The sequence below is a fragment of the Ranitomeya variabilis genome, chromosome 3, assembly GCF_051348905.1.
Source record: "Ranitomeya variabilis isolate aRanVar5 chromosome 3, aRanVar5.hap1, whole genome shotgun sequence".
Classification (NCBI taxonomy): Eukaryota; Metazoa; Chordata; class Amphibia; order Anura; family Dendrobatidae; genus Ranitomeya; species Ranitomeya variabilis.
In genome coordinates this window covers 772,545,366-772,565,489 of record NC_135234.1, presented here as the reverse complement: position 1 = coordinate 772,565,489, position 20,124 = coordinate 772,545,366, and the positions used below count along the sequence as shown (strand labels likewise).

Here is a 20,124-nt window from a genome sequence, read left to right as displayed (position 1 = left end):
GGGCTGTGCTCTGTGCTGTATACCACTGTGGGCTGTATATAGTTCTCTGGGCTGTGCTCTGTGCTGTATACCACTGTGGGCTGTATATAGTTCTCTGTGGGCTGTGCTCTGTGCTGTATACTGCTGTGGGCTGTATATAGTTCTCTGTGGGCTGTGCTCTGTGCTGTATACCGCTGTGGGCTGTATATAGTTCTCTGTGGGCTGTGCTCTGTGCTGTATACTACTGTGGGCTGTATATAGTTCTCTGTGGGCTGTGCTCTGTGCTGTATACTGCTGTGGGCTGTATATAGTTCTCTGTGGGCTGTGCTCTGTGCTGTATACTGCTGTGGGCTGTATATAGTTCTCTGTGGGCTGTGCTCTGTGCTGTATACTGCTGTGGGCTGTATATAGTTCTCTATGGGCTGTGTTCTGTGCTGTATACTACTGTGTGCTATGTGCTATATGTAGTACACTGTGGGCTGTGCTGTATGTAGTACTCTCTGGGCTGTGCTGTATATAGTACTCTGTGGGCTGTGCTATATATAGTACTCTGTGGGCTGTGCTGTATATAGTACTCTGTGGGCTGTGCTGTATATATTGCTCTGTGGGCTGTGCTGTATATAGTACTCTGTGGGCTGTGCTGTATATAGTACTCTGTGGGCTGTGCTGTATATAGTACTCTGTGGGCTGTGCTGTATATAGTACTCTGTGGGCTGTGCTGTATATAGTACTCTGTGGGCTGTGCTGTATGTAGTACACTGTGGGCTGTGCTTTATATAGTACTCTGGGCTGTGCTGTATATAGTACTCTGGGCTGTGCTGTATATACTTCTCTGTGGGCTGTGCTGTATATACTTCTCTGTGGGCTGTGCTGTATATACTTCTCTGTGGGCTGTGCTGTATATAGTTCTCTGTGGGCTGTGCTGTATATAGTTCTCTGTGGGCTGTGCTGTATATAGTACTCTGTGGGCTGTGCTGTATATATTACTCTGTGGGCTGTGCTGTATATATTACTCTGTGGGCTGTGCTGTATATATTACTTTGTGGGCTGTGCTGTATATATTACTTTGTGGGCTGTGCTGTATATATTACTTTGTGGGCTGTGCTGTATATATTACTCTGTGGGCTGTGCTGTATACTACTGTGTGGACTGTGCTGTATACTTCTACGTGGGCTGTGCTGTATACTACTGTGTGGTCTGTGCTGAATACTGCTCTGTGGGCTGTGTTATCTACTACACGGGCTGTGCTATAGTATGCAGGCTGTGCTGTATACTATGCGGTTTGTGCTATATAATATGCGGGCTTTGCTATATACTATGGGGAGTATATTATATTCTATACTATGGGGGGCTGCATTATATTCTATGGGGGGCTACATTATATATTAAGGGGAGGTGGGCTGTATTATATTCTATGGGGGTTACATACTCTGGGGTGGCTGCATTATACTCTGGGGTGGCTGCATTATACTCTGTGGTTGGTGTATTATACTCTGGGGTGGCTGCATTATACTATATGTGGGCTGCATGATACTGTATCGAGGACTATGGGGAATACGTTATACTATATGAAGAACTATGGGGTGCATTATACTATGGGAAGTGAATTGTACTACATGGATGACTGTGGCGGTGCATTATACTATATGGAGCACTATGAGGAGTGTATTATGCTATATGGAGGACTATGAGGAGTGTATTATACTATGTTGAGGACTGAGCAGTGTATTTTAATATATGGAGGACTATAGGGAGTGTATTATACTATATGGAGGACTATGGAGCACATTATAATATATGGAGGACTATGGGGTGTATTTTACTAAACAAGTAAAATGCTGCATATTCAGATTGTTTTTGCTGGAACAAAAAGCCTTGTTGTCAGCAGCACATTGCCAGTGTAAACTGTAGATGTGCTGCTGAAAACATGATACTGTATGGTGATCTGTTAGTGATCTATTAGTGATCGTTCTGTCCCATCATTATTCCTCAGCTGGTGGAAAGAGGCCGGGAAACAAGCGTTGAACAACTTCCGTATTGTCGATCAAACTCATTTAGCGGCCTGAACTCAGCGCACGTAAATACAACAGAAAGGCTTCTGTGTGATGTGGAATATGTTAGCTTTTGGGGCCCCATTTTAAACTTTGCCTAGGGCCCCACTTTGCCTAAAACCGGCCCTGCCTACAAGTGTACAAAGATATTATACAGTCACCATGTGACAAGTGGGCCTGTGTAACTTCAAATGCCAGGGCTGAATTTTAGTCCCAGTCCGGCCCTGGACTGTGCTATAGAATTAATTCCTGGCAGTAAGTTCCCTAAGGGTCGTTTATTTAATCTGTCAGTGCCAGAGCATACTGCTATGCGGAATTATATTAAGGAGTCCTTGGAAAAGGGACATATTCGTCCATCTTCGTCCCCTCTGGGAGCGGGTTTTTTTTTCGTGGCAAAAAAAGATGGTTCCCTGAGGCCTTGTATAGATTATCGCCTTCTGAATAAGATTACAGTCAAATATCAGTATCCATTGCCATTATTGACTGATTTGTTTGCTCGCATTAAGGGGGCTAGGTGGTTCACTAAGATAGATCTTCGCGGTGCGTATAATCTTGTGCGGATAAAACAGGGTGATGAGTGGAAAACCGCATTTAATACGCCTGAGGGCCATTTTGAGTATTTGGTAATGCCTTTTGGACTTTCTAATGCTCCTTCAGTCTTTCAGTCCTTTATGCACAATATTTTCCGTGAATATCTGGATAAGTTTATGATTGTGTATTTGGATGATATTTTGGTGTTTTCTGATGACTGGGAGTCTCATGTTCTACAGGTCAGGAAGGTGTTTCAAGTCCTGCGGGCCAATTCTCTGTTTGTGAAGGGCTCAAAATGTCTCTTCGGAGTCCAGAAAATTTCTTTTTTGGGGTACATTTTTTCTCCTTCTACTATTGAGATGGATCCCGTCAAGGTTCAGGCGATTTGTGACTGGACACAACCTACATCTGTTAAGAGTCTTCAGAAGTTCTTGGGTTTTGCTAATTTTTATCGTCGGTTCATTACTAATTTTTCCAGTGTTGTTAAACCTTTGACTGATTTGACTAAAAAGGGTGCTGATGTTGCTAATTGGTCTCCTACGGCTGTGGAGGCCTTTCAGGGACTTAAGCGCCGGTTTTCTTCTGCTCCTGTGTTATGTCAACCAGATGTTTCACTTCCTTTTCAGGTTGAGGTTGATGCTTCCGAGATTGGAGCGGGGGCGGTTTTGTCACAGAGAAGTTCCAATGGCTCGGTGATGAAGCCATGTGCGTTCTTTTCTAGAAAATTCTCGCCAGCCGAGCGCAATTATGATGTGGGTAATCGGGAGCTTTTGGCCATGAAGTGGGCATTTGAGGAGTGGCGTCATTGGCTTGAGGGTGCTAGACATCGTGTGGTGGTCTTGACTGATCACAAAAATCTGATTTACCTTGAGTCTGCCAGGCGTCTGAATCCTAGACAGGCTCGTTGGTCGTTGTTTTTTTCTCGTTTCAATTTTGTGGTTTCATACCTGCCAGGTTCAAAGAATGTGAAGGCAGATGCTCTTTCCAGGAGTTTTGTGCCTGACTCTCCTGGAGACTCTGGGCCTACTGGTATCCTTAGGGATGTAGTAATATTGTCCGCCGTCTCCCCAGACTTGCGACGTGCATTGCAGGTGTTTCAGGCGGATAAACCTGATCGTTGTCCACCAGAAAGACTGTTTGTTCCGGATGATTGGACCAGTAGAGTCATCTCCGAGGTCCATTCTTCTGTGTTGGCTGGTCATCCTGGAATATTTGGTACTAGAGACTTGGTGGCCAGGTCTTTTTGGTGGCCTTCCTTGTCAAGGGATGTGCGCACCTTTGTGCAGTCTTGTGAAGTGTGTGCTCGGGCTAAGCCTTGCTGTTCTCGGGCCAGTGGGTTGTTGTTATCCTTGCCTATCCCGAAGAGGCCTTGGACGCACATTTCCATGGATTTTATTTCAGATCTCCCTGTCTCACAGAAAATGTCCGTTATCTGGGTTGTGTGAGACCGCTTTTCTAAGATGGTTCATTTGGTACCCTTGCCTAAGTTGCCTTCCTCTTCTGAGTTGGTCCCTTTATTTTTTCAGAACGTGGTTCGTTTGCATGGGATTCCGGAGAATATCGTTTCTGACAGGGGATCCCAGTTTGTGTCTAGATTTTGGCGGACGTTTTGTGCCAAGATGGGCATTGATTTGTCTTTCTCGTCTGCATTCCATCCTCAGACGAATGGCCAGACGGAGCGAACTAATCAGACCTTGGAAACTTATTTAAGGTGTTTTGTTTCTGCTGATCAAGATGACTGGGTTGCCTTTTTGCCACTGGCCGAATTTGCCCTTAATAATCGGGCTAGTTCTGCTACTTTGGTCTCTCCTTTCTTTTGTAATTCGGGGTTTCATCCTCGTTTTTCCTCTGGTCAGGTGGAGCCTTCGGATTGTCCTGGAGTGGACGTGGTGGTGGACAGGCTACATCAGATTTGGAATCAGGTGGTGGACAATTTGAAGTTGTCTCAGGAGAAGACTCAGCAGTTTGCTAATCGCCGTCGCCACGTGGGTCCCCGACTTCTTGTTGGGGACTTGGTGTGGTTGTCTTCTCGTTTTGTCCCTATGAAGGTCTCTTCTCCTAAGTTCAAGCCTCGGTTCATCGGTCCTTATAAGATCTTGGAGATTCTTAACCCTGTATCTTTTCGTTTGGATCTCCCAGCATCGTTTGCTATTCATAATGTGTTCCATCGGTCGTTATTGCGGAGGTATGAGGTGCCCGTTGTTCCTTCGGTTGAGCCTCCTGCTCCGGTGCTGGTGGAGGGAGAATTGGAGTATGTTGTTGAGAAGATCTTGGATTCTCGTGTTTCCAGACGTAAACTCCAGTATTTGGTTAAGTGGAAGGGTTATGGTCAGGAGGATAATTCCTGGGTGGTCGCCTCTGATGTTCATGCGACTGATTTGGTCCGCGCCTTCCATAGAGCTCATCCTGATCGCCCTGGGGGTTCTCGTGAGAGTTCGGTGACCCCTCCTCAAGGGGGGGGTACTGTTGTGGATTCTGTTTTTGGGCTCCCTCTGGTGGTTACGGCTGGTACTGGGTGACTTTGGTGGGTTGCGGTCTCTGCTTTCCACCTGTCCATCAGAGGCTGGGTGTTTCCTATTTAACCTGGCTTTTCTGTCATTCCCTTGCCGGCTATCAATGTACTCAGATGTGCTCAGTTTGGTTCCTGACTACCTGCTCCCAGATCTCTCAGGATAAGCTAAGTTCTGTTTTTTAGTTGTTTGGTTTTTTGTCCAGCTTGCTAATTATGACTCTATGCTAGCTGGTAGCTCTAGTGGGCTGAGGTTCTCCCCATGTGCCATGAGTTGGCACATGGGTTCTTGTAATCTCAGGATGGTTTTTGATTAGGGTTTTTTGCTGACCGCTCAGACCCCTTTTGTATCATTCTGCTTTCTAGTTATAGCGGGCCTCATTTTGCTAAATCTATTTTCATCTCTATGTGCGTGCCTTCCTCTCATTTCACCGTCAATACATGTGGGGGGCAACTATACCTTTTGGGGTTCATTCCTCTGGAGGCAAGCTAGGTCTTTATTTCCTCTGCAGTGCTAGTTAGCTCTTAGGCTGGCGCGTGGCGTCTAGAATCAACGTAGGCACGCTCCCTGGCTATTTCTAGTTGTGTTTGTCAGGAGTAGGGCAGCGGTCAGCCCAGGTTCCATCACCCTAGAGCTCGTCCGTTATTTATGTTATTTTGCTTGTCCAGTGCGATCCCCAGCCATTGGGATCCATGACAGGTACGGTCCCGACCTGGAGCCTGGAGACGCGGTGACTTACACCCGGTGGAGGAGAGAGGTTGGCTGGATAGCTCGGGGCGTCCAGCAGTGCGTCGCACTCCAGGCCGCTGCTGGAACGTCGGAGGACGAGCCTCCTGCAAGGAAGGCGCCGGAACCTGCCCCCGCGGAACCCCAGGGAATTCAGGCCCACCGCATAGCTACAGGTCGTGCTCACCCACGAGTGAGGAGGGTGTCCCAACGAGGGATCCTATCATTGCTGGGACCGGTCCTTGCTACACCATCACGACCCGTTTGTCCGGTGAGGCCCGGAAGGAGACCGCCTCCTGCCCAGCCAGAAACTGAGTAAGCAAGAATGCTTCATCATTTGTATATAGTTAACTGTCTGTCTTACTATGTGTTTTCTTGCTGCTACAACCCGACTAGGGTTAACTCTTAAAGGGATCCCTTAGTTTACCCGGGATCCCTATTTTGCCTTTTTGCTTTTGTTTTTGTTTCTTGTTCATCATTGTTGAAAAGAACTGCTGGATCATGAACACTGCATGATTACAAACTTATTGTAAATAGTTTGCACCTTCTTAAAGGTGCCCTCTACTGGTTTTACAAAGAAAAGGACTCTCTGCGAAGAAACTGTTCTTGGAAACAGCACCGGAGTCCTTGCTGTACACGAACTTGCAGCTTGAGAAGTTGCACTACCTCCGAGAGCCTTGGTCCCTTCCTAAAGGGGACGTTCACCAATAGCACTTAAAGTCGAATAATGCTTACATGTAAAAGTTATATGTAGTTAGCTAGTTAATTGTAAGAAATGTTTAATAATGTGTTAAAGAACGAGGACAGGAAGTGAACCTGTACGGGGTTAGTCGGTGAGTCCTCCTAGGAGCCATACAGAGATGGCTCAGTGATCTTGAACTGAGAGAAGGTTGATAAGTTCTATACTGTGTATAGTAGCAGAAATGCAGTAGGCCCGGGCAGAAAGGGGCGGTCCTGCAAGAGAACGAGAGGCAGTAGGCCTGGGGCAGATAGACAGGCGGTCCTGCAGATGTAAAGGTGGAAAATGAAGAAAAGTTGATTAGCCTTATAGTGTTTTATAAGAAGGTCTTTAGTGGATTCAGTGTGTACGTCCTTAAAGGCAACGTTAAATTATTGTTCAGAAATTGCACTAAGTAGAATACCCGGTTGGGTAAGAAAAGTTATTTATAGTATGTTATTTAAAATATTTAACCATGTTTGTAACATTCAAGTGTCCTCACCTCCCATAAAGGGAAGCTCTGTTCAAGTTTACTTGTTATTGCATTTCAAAATTGTATGTCTTTTTGCTGACATGTATTGTTGTTTTCTTCCCAGTCCAGGAGTACTGGGTTTAACCGGGGTGGAGTGCAGCGTCCCAGAGTCCTGGTCGTTGCAGTACTGATGCTCCGCCGCTAAGGGGGGCTATGGTACGTCTGATGGCACTGAAGGAGTTCACCTGACCAGGTATCACAGACACCAATACACTTCACAGTCTGGCCTCCAGGGGGAGCTAAGGGTGCTATGTATTAGGCCACTCCTCACAATCTGGTAAAACTGGGGGTTAGGTAGGAAGTTAGTTAGAAGCTGACTGGGTTGGAACCAGGCAACATCCTGTGGCAGAGGGTGTTGCAGGGGAAGATTCAGGGGGGTCCCTGTCAGGGGTGGGATCCTGACAGAGGCCTAGTGAACAGAAAGAACGTTACGGGATCGCGCCTGCACTTCATCGCGGCGGTACCCAAAGAAAGGAAAAGAAGCGAGGTTTATTGTGCTGAGTGAGAAACGAGATCAACGCAACAAAGAGAAACACCAGTAGGAGTCGTGCTGTAAGACGAGGCAACGTCCTACTGAGGCGCGTAGCCGGTGGCCAGAAACGCCGAGGAAGTATTGAGCTCCAGGCCTTACTTCAAACCTACGGCAGGACAGTCAGTTATAGGCGGGCTGTCTCACTCAAATCCCCTAAGAAGACATAGGGGGCAACATTTGGAGAGGGGCGACACTAGGGTCCCAGAAGAGCTCCGAGCCTACCCGTCATACGGGTGCGTCCTAGCCATATCATCTGGGGGGACGAAGAAGAACATCATAATCGAGTTGTGAGAGAACTTCAGAAACAGACACAACAGTTGTGGGGACTATCCCGTAAGCACAGCAGGGGAGGACCACAACACACAAGCGCTAGAAGGTAGGCACAGATTTCCACCTGCAAAGGGAACTCTGGAGGTGCCATCGGACCGGCCGGACTCAGGTAGCCCGGTTAACAGTATTTCGGACTGGGGATCCTGAAGCCTTCAGTAAAGAGGTAAAGAGACTGCAACCTGGTGTCCTCGTTATTCACCGCGACCTGCACCGCACCACAATATCGTCGCACTCTCCACCTTCATTGGACGCCCCTCAGCAGGGTCACGGGCCGGGTCTAGCCACCGTGACAACCCCAGAACCGAGACAGAGAGGCCCGGTACCGGGTACCCCTCGGCCCTGCGGCTGTGTGGGCGCTCCAAAAGCGTAGCCTTGAATAGCATAGTAAGCGAAGCTCGCCTGGTGGATGTCCACATCCGGCACACCCCAGGTCACGGGGGTTTCACCTTTTTTAGGGTAAGCAGTAGGTCTAGGATAGGTTTTTTTTAAAGGAGAAAGCCGTCTCTTCTGCAGTGTCCGCTGTTGAGGTGGAGTTCTCTGATCACTGTTTCATTTTCTTTACTTTGAATGTTACAGAGACCCCCCGGATGGGGAGAGGCCTATGGAAGCTGAATTCGTCCCTTCTGGAAGAGGCGGAAGTAAGACAGTCCTTTGAGGAATTTCTTCAGAGCCAGGTACCTCTCTTGGGTCTTTGTAGCAGTAAGTCTGAGTGGTGGGAGATCTTCAAAAGAAGGGTCGCAAGGTTCTTCCGTCAGCTCTCGAGCCTCAGGGGCCTGAACAGGTACCGCCTGTATCGGGAGCTGGGGAGGAAACTCGAGCAGCTCGTCTCGACTGGAGGGGACCGAGAGGAAATCTCCAGGGTGAAGACCTTGCTCAAGAGGTGCCAGTATGATAGGCACACATCCTTGGTTTTTGAGAGGGATTTCGGGAGGTACCGCTCGCCCGACCCTTACAGAAACTGCAGGTTGTCAGTGAATTGTAAGATGGTGAAAGGACTGATTGACAGTACGGGGTCCCTGAACAGATCCAAATCAGGGATCCTGGAGGTGGTCAGATCCTTCTACTTGCACCTCTTGGGGAGGAGGGATCCTGATCGGGATGAGATGTCGGCTTTCCTGACTGAAACCATCCCTGAGCCAGGGGATGACCCCTCTCTTCATGTTTTGGCAGAAGCAATCAGGGAAGAGGAAGTGAGACGGGCGATTGATGGGCTCCGGCCCAAAAAGTCACCCGGGCCGGGTGGCTTAACATCCGAGTTCTACAAGACTTTTAGGGACTCTTTGGTCCCCCTCTTGACTGAGGTGTTTAATGAGTGCCTCTCCTCGGACATTCTGCCCAGTTCAATGAGGAAGTCAGCCCTGATTATCCTGTCAAAGGGTAAAGACTCGTCCCGTATTGAGAATTGGCGTCCCATAGCGCTTCTCAATACGGACCGAAAGGTTCTGGCAAAGGTGCTTTTTAATCGGTTGGTGCAGTTTGCGCCCCGGCTCCTTTCGGGGGCCCAGCACTGCTCTGTTCCAGGCCGCAGTACATTTAGTGCTGTGCTCGGTGTCCGGGAGGCAGTGGAGCAGGGCAGGGCAGGTCACTGGAAGGGGTACTTGCTGTCCTTAGACCAGGCGAAGGCCTTTGACTGGGTTAACCATGAGTACCTCTGGTCCGTCCTTCTGAGGTATGGTCTGCCTGGGAGGTTTGTTGATTGGTTGAGAGTTTTATACCATGGGGCAGAGACTTTTCCGCTCGTGAACGGTTGGGTCGGACACCCTTTTGAGGTGAGGTCTGGTGTCCGCCAGGGCTGTCCTCTGAGCCCACTGTTATACGTGTTTGCGATCGACCCCCTTTTAAGGAGGGTGGAGCGTGGACCGTTGGTGGGAGTCAGGATGGACCAGGCGGAGCCAGAGGCCGCCTTGAGGGTAGTGGCGTATGCTGACGATGTTTCCCTTTATGTATCCTCGAGAGAGGAGGCAGATTGGGTGATGTCTGAGGTTGAATGCTACTCGGTGGCATCCGGGTCCATGATCAACCGGGACAAGTGTGATAGTCTCTGGCTGGGAGGGGGAGATCCAAGTTTTGATCTCCTGGACACTCTTCCAGGGCCTCAGGCCACAGCAAAAATATTAGGCATCAGTTTCGGCCCGGGGGACTATTCCCAGCAAAACTGGGAGGGCAGACTTAAGATTGCCGCCCAGAAGGTGGATCAGTGGAAGGGTTGGTCCTTGACCCTAAGGGAAAGGGTTAGTCTTGCCACGGGCTATTTGCTTCCTTTGCTAATATATTTGGGCAGCGTCTGCATCTTGCCAGAGCCTCTTTGGACACGGGTCTACAGCCTGTTTTTCCAATTATTATGGGGAAATAGGCTGAACCTAATCAAGAGGGAGGTCACGTACCACACGAGGAGACTAGGAGGGTTGGGTATGGTCAACCCAGTGGTGTTTCTAGTAAACACCTTTCTTAAGGCAAACATCGCCAACCTCTGGTTAGAGAGGGCTCCTCTGTGGGTATTCTCCTGTAGGGGGTGCTTTCGGCCTTTCTTCCAGGAATGGGAGGCAGGAGGGCAGGTAAAGGACCTTCGTACACCTCATGGGCATCTTCCGGCTTATGCTACCCCGGTTCTGAAGGTGATCCGTCGGTGGGGTCTGGGAGTGTGGGAGATCAGGACCATGTTGAGAAAGTTTCTTGACAATAGGGTCCTGTTGACCCACTTTCAGAAGCCCCTGTCGCTCAGGGATTGCCCAATCCGGGATCTGGAGGTGGGGCTCGGGTTATTAAACTCTAAGCGGATCCCCTTGAAGTTTTGGGACTTGGCTTGGCGCTGCTTCCATGGGAAGCTGTATGTGAGGGACAACCTGAAGTGCAGATGCTCTGATGACCGGGATTGTCCCCGCGAGGAGTGTGGCGGTATGCTTGAAAGCATGGAGCATTTCCTGCTTCGGTGTCCCTTTAATACAGAGGTCTACAGCAGGGTGGGTGCTTCCATTGGCTGGCCCAGGCTGGCAGGTCTTTCCTATGCGGAGTGGGCCTATGGGGCATTCAGGTCCCTTGGTGGCCGAGATTGGGGCACTGTTTTCTTAGTTTAGTTACTAGGTTCCACACGTGGAATGCACGGTGTCTAGTGTCTACTCAGCGGAAAGTCCTCCCCAGGGAAGAGGTGATTAGGAACATCCTGGGTGACCTGGCAAAAGTGCGCTTGCTGGAGTTTGAGAGGCTGGGTGCAGGGAGGGCCTCTCTTCTTTGGAGGGGTTTCTCCTTTAATGTGCCCTAGGGAGAGTTAGGTTCTGTGTGCCTGTGATAGGGTTGAGTTAGTCTTATTTATCTTTTTGTCTTTATTTTGTAGGGTCAGATAGATGTGTAGGGACAGGGAGGGACAGATAGGGACAGTCTTTAGGGACAGGTAGTTAGTATTAGGTTGGTAGTGAGGGTCAGTGAGGGACAGGTAGGGGCAGGTAGGGAGAGATTGGTAGGGCTATAGGGACAGGATTTTCTCTTTTGTGTTGTTAGGGAGGGTCAGGGTGATGTGCGGTAGATTAGGGTGAGAGCCTCTATGGTCTCCAGTTCCTGGTGGTGGGCTGTAACCCTCACTCACAGATTTTTGTTTTGTAATTGGTAACCCGGGTATAGGGCTTGCAAGCATTGAACTTGCGCCTGTTCTTTGGTCATGATTATGGTGTGTACTGGTTATTATTATGTTGAATTGATATATGTTATTATAAGGTTATTTTTATATATATATATATATATATATATATATATATATATATATATATATATATATATATATATATATATATATATATATATATATATATATATATGTGTTACATGTGTACTATGATGCGTTTAGGGGGGATTTAGTTTAGGTGGGGTGGGGGGTTTCTTGGGGGGTGGGGGGATGGGTTTTGGAGAATGGACGTTTGGCGGGATGCCAGGGGAAAAAAAAAGGCCATAAACTTTTATGGACCTTGCTGTGTAGGAAAAGCCACAAACTTTCGTGGGACCTGGTGTGATAGGCCACAAACTCTCGTGGGACCTGGTGTTATAGGCCACAAACTTTCGTGGGACCTTTGGGGAATGGTGGTGGTTTAGTTTAGGAGGAAAAAATAAAAAAATAAAAAAAATACATAAAATAAAAAAAATAAAAAAAATATATAAAATAAAAAAATATATAAAAATATATGATTACGTTTCGGCCAGGAGGCCTATTTACTTTGTTTAGGGCAGATGGCCGACTTTTGTTTATTTTTCTAGGGATAAATGCATGGGTATGTGTGTATGAGGGGAAAAAGGAACAAAGGAAGGGAAAAAAAAGGATATATGTTAAGGTCTCTTCCCTTGCTGGGGGTATTAATGAAATAGAGAAACATTTTGTTTGTATAAATCTGTTGGACATTGGACTTTTGGGGATTGTGAATAATTTGTTTTGTTATTGAGTTTGTCTGTAAGTAGTGTTGAGCATTCCGATACCGCAAGTATCGGGTATCGGCCGATATTTGCTGTATCGGAATTCCGATACCGAGATCCGATACTTTTGTGATATCGGGAATCGGTATCGGGATCGATATTAATGTGTAAAATAAAGAATAAAAATAAAAAATATTGATATACTCACCTCTCCGACGCAGCTTGGACCTTACCGATGTAACCGGCAGCTTCCGTTCCTAAGAATGAGCGCTTGAAAGACCTTAGATGACGTCGCGGCCTGTGATTGGTCGCGTGAGCGGTCACGTGACCGCCACGCGACCAATCACAAGCCGCGACGTCATCTAAGGTCTTTCAAGCGCTCATTCTTAGGAACGGAGGCTGCCGGTTACATCGGTAAGGTCCAGGCTGCGTCGGAGAGGTGAGTATATCAATATTTTTTATTTTTATTCTTTATTTTACACATTAATATGGATCCCAGGGCCTGAAGGAGAGTTTCCTCTCCTTCAGACCCTGGGAACCATACAGGATACCTTCTGATACTTGGTGTCCCATTGACTTGTATTGGTATCAGGTATCGGTATCGGCGATATCCGATACTTTTCGGGTATCGGCCGATACTATCCGATACCGATACTTTCAAGTATCGGACGGTATCGCTCAACACTATCTGTAAGCTTTGCCTGTAAGTTTTGTTTTGTACTTTTATAATAAAAAAAGAGATACAGGATGTAACTTAGGATCAGTAATGTAATGTATGTACACAGTGACTGCACCAGCAGAATAGTGAGTGCAGCTCTGGAGTTCGGTTTCTAATGTCATAAGTCAGCAGCTCTTAGGGTACAGAGAATACATATTGCACAAAAAGTTTTGTGTTATACAAGGGTAGCGTGCGAGAACACAAAAGTTATATCTAGTAATTCTCACGTGAACGGTGGGGGCATCACTGCGCACATTTGAAATCTCTATATGACCTGGTAAAACTAGTAATTCCCGGTCTCCTGCATACCCGGGATGTCACACATCTTCCATTACATAACTGATTTTATAACAGATGCAGGTGGAGCATGAAAAGGAGAAAATTCATAAAAAGGGCGAGTGCGCTGTAAGTGAGGAGTAGCCTGAGGGTGAGTACGCTGTGAGTGAGGTGAGGGCTGAGGGTGAGTACACTGTGAGTGAGGATTGGACTAAGGGTGAGTACGCTGTGAGTGAGGAGTGAATTGAGGGTGAGTGCACTGTGAGTGAGGTGAGGGTGAGTGCACTGTGAGTGAGGAGTGGACTGAGGTTGAGTGCGCTGTGAGTTAGGTGTGGATTCAGGGTGAGTACGCTGTGAGTGACGTGTGGGCTGAGGGTGAGTGTGCTGTGATTGAGGTGTGGACTGAGAGTGAGTGCGCTGTGAGTGAGGTGTGGACTGTGGGTGAGTGCGCTGTGAGTGAGGTGTGGACTGAGGGTGAGTACGCTGTGAGTGAGGAGTGGACTGAGGGTGATTGCACTGTGAGTGATGAGTGGACTGAGGGTGATTGCGCTGTGAGTGAGGTGTGGACTGAGGGTGAGTGCGCTGTGAGGTGTGGACTGAGGGTGAGTGCGCTGTGAGTGGGGTGTGGGCTGAGGGTGAGTACGCTGTGAGTGAGGTGAGGGTGAGTGCACTGTGAGTGAGGAGTGGACTGAGGGTGAGTGCGCTGTGAGTGAGGTGTGGGCTGAGGGTGGGTGCGCTGTGAGGCGTGGACTGTGGGTGAGTGCGCTGTGAGTGAGGTGTGGACTGAGGGTGAGTACGCTGTGAGTGAGGAGTGGACTGAGGGTGAGTGCGCTGTGAGTGAGGTGTGGGCTGAGGGTGAGTGCGCTGTGAGTGAGGTGTGGACTGAGGGTGAGTACGCTGTCAGTGAGGAGTGGACTGAGGGTGATTGCACTGTGAGTGACGAGTGGACTGAGGGTGATTGCGCTGTGAGTGAGGTGTGGACTGAGGGTGAATGCGCTGTGAGGTGTGGACTGAGGGTGAGTGCGCTGTGAGTGGGGTGTGGGCTGAGGGTGAGTACGCTGTGAGTGAGGTGAGGGTGAGTGCACTGAGTGAGGAGTGGACTGAGGGTGAGTGCGCTGTGAGTGAGGTGTGGGCTGAGGGTGGGTGCGCTGTGAGTAAGGCGTGGACTGTGGGTGAGTGCGCTGTGAGTGAGGTGTGGACTGAGGGTGAGTACGCTGTGAGTGAGGAGTGGACTGAGGGTGAGTGCGCTGTGAGTGAGGTGTGGACTGAGGGTGAGTGTGCTGTGAGTGAGGTGTGGGCTGAGGGTTAGTGTGCTGTGAGTGAGGTGTGGGCTGAGGGTGAGTGCGCTGTGAGTGAGGTGTAGGGTGAGTTCGGTGTGAGGTGTGGACTGAGGGTGCGTGCGCTGTGAGTGAGGTGTGGGTGAGTGCGCTGTGAGTGAGGTGTGGGTGAGTGCACTGTGAGTGAGGTGTGGGCTGAGGGTGAGTACGCTGTGAGGTGTGGGCTGAGGGTGAGTACACTGTGAGTGAGGAGTGGACTGAGGGTGATTGCGCTGTGAGTGAGGAGTGGGCTGAGGGTGATTGCGCTGTGAGTGAGGAGTGGACTGAGGGTGATTGCGCTGTGAGTGAGGAGTGGACTGAGGGTGAGTGCGCTGCGAGTGAGGTGTGGGCTGAGGGTGAGTGCGCTGTGAGTGAGATGTGGACTGAGGGTGAGTACGCTGTGAGTGAGGAATGTACTGAGGGTGATTGCGCTGTGAGTGAGGAGTGGACTGAGGGTGAGTGCGCTGTGAGTGAGGTGTGGGCTGAGGGTGAGTGCGCTGAGAGTGAGGTGTGGACTGAGGGTGAGTACGCTGTGAGTGAGGAGTGGACTGAGGGTGATTGCGCTGTGAGTGAGGAGTGGACTGAGGGTGATTGTGCTGTGAGTGAGGTGTGGACTGAGGGTGAGTGCGCTGTGAGGTGTGGACTGAGGGTGAGTGCACTGTGAGTGAGGTGTGGACTGAGGGTGAGTACGCTGTGAGTGAGGAGTGGACTGAGGGTGAGTGCGCTGTGAGTGAGGAGTGGACTGAGGGTGAGTACGCTGTGAGTGAGGTGAGGGTGAGTGCGCTGTGAGTGAGGAGTGGACTGAGGGTGAGTGCGCTGTGAGTGAGGTGAGGGTGAGTGCGCTGTGAGTGAGGAGTGGACTGAGGGTGAGGAGTGGACTGAGGGTGAGTGCACTGTGAGTAAGGAGTAGACTGAGGGTGAGTGCACTGTGGGTGAGGAGTGGACTGAGGGTGAGTGCGCTGTGAGTGAGGTGTGGACTGAGGGTGAGTGCGCTGTGAGTGAGGTGTGGACTGAGGGTGAGTGCGCTGTGAGTGAGGTGAGGGTGAGTGCCTTGTGAGTGAGGAGTGGACTGAGGGTGAGTGCGCTATGAGTGAGGTGAGGGTGAGTGCGCTGTGAGTGAGGAGTGGACTGAGGGTGAGTGCACTGTGAGTAAGGAGTAGACTGAGGGTGAGTGCACTGTGGGTGAGGAGTGGACTGAGGGTGAGTGCGCTGTTAGTGAGGTGTGGACTGAGGGTGAGTGCGCTGTAAGTGAGGAGTGGACTGAGGGTGAATGCGCTGTGAGTGAGGTGTAGGGTGAGTGCGGTGTGAGTGACGTGTGGACCGAGGGTGAGTGCGCTGTGAGTGAGGTGTGGGGGAGTGCGCTGTGAGTGAGGTGTGGGCTGAGGGTGAGTGCGCTGTGAGTGAGGTGTGGGCTGAGGGTGAGTGCGCTGTGAGTGAGGTGTGGGCTGAGGGTGGGTGCGCTGTGAGGGAGGTGTGGACTGAGGGTGAGTACGCTGTGAGTGAGGAGTGGACTGGGTCATTCCATGTCAAGTGAACCAATGATTTTTACCACTATATTTTTAATTCTTTTGAGATTTTGTTATTTGGTAATAGTGTGTCAGAGAATGCAAAATGTGAAGAAATAAAAAATTCTAGATTTTTTTTTTTATTTTTTATTGATTTTCAAAGTTCGGAAAAAGTGCGAATTTCGGTGTTGCCTGCCTTTACATTTCTCCCCATAACTCGGGCTAGAAAAGAGATAGAGAAACAAAATAAACACCATTCTACTCAGAACTGTACAGGCTTTCACCAGATATGTCACAAGAGTATCTTTGATAATATTTTACCTATGCGAACGCAAGCGCAAAATTTTAAAACGCATTTCCGAAAAAAAACGTTTAATTTAAAAATTTCAAAAACTGCATATGTGCCTGTTATACTCCTATTCACATCTGTACCAAAATATAAGATGGGATCTTGATGGGATCATATTTTAAAAAATAAAACTATTACAGTGTCAGTTCAAAAATCTTGATTTCAGATCTGCTCAGCTTGTGGTCTAACAGTGTGGGGTCTATATTTACCAAATAATCCATGATTGCTAGATATTACTGTATTATTTTACTATGTTAGAGCTTAGAAGCAGGAGAGGACAGAGGAGAAGCTTTGTTAGGGCTGAGAATGACCAGGGGTAGACAGTGACTGCAGAGCAGATGACCGGCCGGCAGCTCCAGCCTCCACAGACCGTATTCACACCAAATTATCACCCAGGAAACTCCTCAAATGGAGGGAGAAAAATATTCTTAACATCCAGTTCATGTATTGTACAAACCAGGACTACAAAGAGGAGGAGGAGAGTTTGTTATAACATCGGTTACAGGAAGCAGAACCCATCACAGGGACTCAGCAATACCGGACTGTCATCCCATGTAGTGGAAATAAAGACAGTGACGTCCATGACGTGGTAGAAGGCGGCACAAGATCGGCAATGGATGACACAACTGGCTATGTGACCTGTGAATATGATCGGCGCTGGCGGCTACTGGACTCTCCAAAGATTGTGAAAATGAAGACATAGAAGTGACTTTTAGGCACCTTCTGGTCCAGCGCCGTCCTATGTGTATCCAAGAAAATCAGACATTGTAAAAGTGAATAAAAATCAGATATAACTCGGGTGGAGCCGAGCACCATGACAGCCGCACATACTGACACAGAAGGAAACGGCCATTGCTAGTGAGCGCTTATGGACAAGATGACATTTCATCCTCTAGAAGGGACACATTGATGATAACAGGCCAGTGTAAAAACCTACTATTAATTGTTTGATTAGTTCATATTTTATAGAACGAGGATTTAACTACTGGACTATTCTTCTTAAACACTTCAGAAATGACATGTTTAGTGATATAGTAGAAAAAAAATTGTTCCATGTATAAATAGGTGGTAGAAATATTGGTTCTTTTAATCTTGTTTTTAACATATAATTAGGACGAGACTATTTAGAGAATCACACTTGAGGATGTGATCACGTTTTATCTTTTGGCTTGTTCAATGAATTCAGGTTAAAAATGCTGAGCAAGTAGTTATGATGATTAAGATGTATTTATTCTGGCACTTTGGTATTTGTTTTTTGTGTTTCTTTATTGTTACATATAAATGTTGAATGCAATAAGTTGTAATTTGAAAAGAAAAAAGGGAAGAAGCTCACACAAACATAAAATCAGATGATTCAAGGCTTAAAAAAAATACAAATGTGATAGATCCCAAGTTGAATCCCTGTACAAATATAAACAAGGACACACATAAAACACATGCATGTTTTCACAATTTTAAAAAATACGTTTTTTTCAGAATTGCGCATCAAATTTTTTAATTTGATTTCTCCAAAACAAAATATAAAGAAACATAGTCTTGTGACATATCAAATGAAAGCCGGTACCGTTCTGAGAAAAATGATGCCTCTCCCACCTCTATATCTTAATTCTAGCCCGAGATATGATAAAAAATGTAAAGCCATACCAGGCCAAAATCCATGCTTTTTCAAAACTTTAAAAATCTGTAAAAAATTAACTGATGAAGAAAAAAATTCTAAACTTTTAATTTGTAATTAACTAAAGTTGTACTTCATAAAAACAAAAAATAAAAAAAATCTAAAGACGTAAGGTAAAAAAAATATTCATATTTGGATCACTTGATATGGAATGACCCGACTGAGGGTGAGTGCGCTGTGAGTGAGGTGTGGACTGAGGGTGAGTGCGCTGTGAGTGAGGTGTGGGCTGAGGGTGAGTGCGCTGTGAGTGAGGTGTGGGCTGAGGGTGAGTGCGCTGTGAGTGAGGTGTAGGGTGAGTGCGGTGTGAGTGAGGTGTGGACTGAGGGTGAGTGCGCTGTGAGTGAAGTGTTGGTGAGTGCGCTGTGAGTGAGGTGAGGGTGAGTATGCTGTGAGTGAGGTGTGGGCTGAGGGTGAGTACACTGAGTGAGGAGTGGACTGAGGGTGATTGCGCTGTGAGTGAGGAGTGGACTGAGGGTGAGTAAGGTGTGGGCTGAGGGTGAGTGCGCTGTGAGTGAGGTGTAGACTGAGGGTGAGTACGCTGTGAGTGAGGAGTGGACTGAGGGTGATTGCGCTGTGAGTGAGGAGTGGACTGAGGGTGAGTGCGCTGTGAGGTGTGGACTGAGGGTGAGTGCGCTGTGAGTGAGGTGTGGACTGAGGGTGAGTACGCTGTGAGTGAGGAGTGGACTGAGGGTGAGTGCGCTGTGAGTGAGGAGTGAGGTAAGGGTGAGTGCGCTGTGAGTGAGGAGTGGACTGAGGGTGAGTGAGGAGTGGACTGAGGGTGAGTGTGCTGTGAGTGAGGTGAAGGTGAGTGCGCTGTGAGTGAGGAGTGGACTGAGGGTGAGTGAGGAGTGGACTGAGGGTGAGTGCACTGTGAGTAAGGAGTAGACTGAGGGTGAGTGCGCTGTGAGTGAGGAGTGAGGTAAGGGTGAGTGCGCTGTGAGTGAGGAGTGGACTGAGGGTGAGTGAGGAGTGGACTGAGGGTGAGTGTGCTGTGAGTGAGGTGAAGGTGAGTGCGCTGTGAGTGAGGAGTGGACTGAGGGTGAGTGAGGAGTGGACTGAGGGTGAGTGCACTGTGAGTAAGGAGTAGACTGAGGGTGAGTGCGCTGTGAGTGAGGAGTGGACTGAGGGTGAGTGAGGAGTGGACTGAGGGTGAGTGCACTGTGAGTAAGGAGTAGACTGAGGGTGAGTGCACTGTGAGTGAGGTGTGGACTGAGCGTGAGTGCGCTGTGAGTGAGGAGTGGACTGAGGGTGAGTGAGGTGTGGACTGAGGGTGAGTGCGCTTTGAGTGAGGTGTGGACTGAGGGTGAGTGCGCTTTGTCGGTCTCTAACCTTGATGCTGGTGAATGGATTCCTGCAGCATTTCTTGTTGTTTGTCTGACTTTCACAGTAGATGTTTTGACTCGTGGCCGTCATTTTCCTTCAGATACTTTACTTCTCTGTAAAAAAAAGAATGTAGTGTAAGAGGATCTCAGCAGCTCAGACTCTTTCCATCCTATCAACTTCAGGGAAAGAAAAGGGTGAGGATAAAAAAATACATTACACCATCATCTTCTGTAATGATCTGGATGCCGGAAAGCCGCAGGAGGTCAAATTACCCAAGAAGTAAAACCGGGACAGATCAAACATCGTGAAAAAAGTTTATGCCACAAACTTAACCACAACTCTGGCCTCACCCAATTACATCTCATTCTCCCTTTGCCACGTACATATATATGACAGTGTGGAATAAATGTGGTGCACACATTGTAACGATTCCACAGTTGTGCAGAAGGTCACATGACATACGTATGAGATTTGCATACTAGCAGTCGCATGCCAACTCGTCTACTCAGCTAATGACTGTAGGTATGCCAATCGTAAACATGCGGTCACATGACTGCCTACTCACGCCAGCAATACTGGGATATTAAGATGGCTCTTGCACCGAACACTGTCAAGTTTCAGCAGTTTGCAACAACAGAGTGACTGCACAGTTTCAACT

General features: G+C 48.2%; 1 protein-coding gene across 5 annotated transcripts in view; it reads right to left on the bottom strand.

Moving 5' to 3' along the window:
* The window catches only part of SLCO2B1 (solute carrier organic anion transporter family member 2B1), a 218,952-nt gene that overhangs the window by 149,822 nt on the left and 49,006 nt on the right, over nt 1-20,124 (bottom strand). For all 5 annotated transcript variants that reach the window (XM_077298837.1, XM_077298836.1, XM_077298835.1 and 2 more), the window contains exon 2: nt 19,473-19,579. In XM_077298837.1, the coding sequence (XP_077154952.1) occupies nt 19,473-19,556 (84 nt within the window). In that variant the 5' untranslated portion in view covers nt 19,557-19,579. The remainder of the gene's footprint in view (nt 1-19,472; nt 19,580-20,124) is intronic.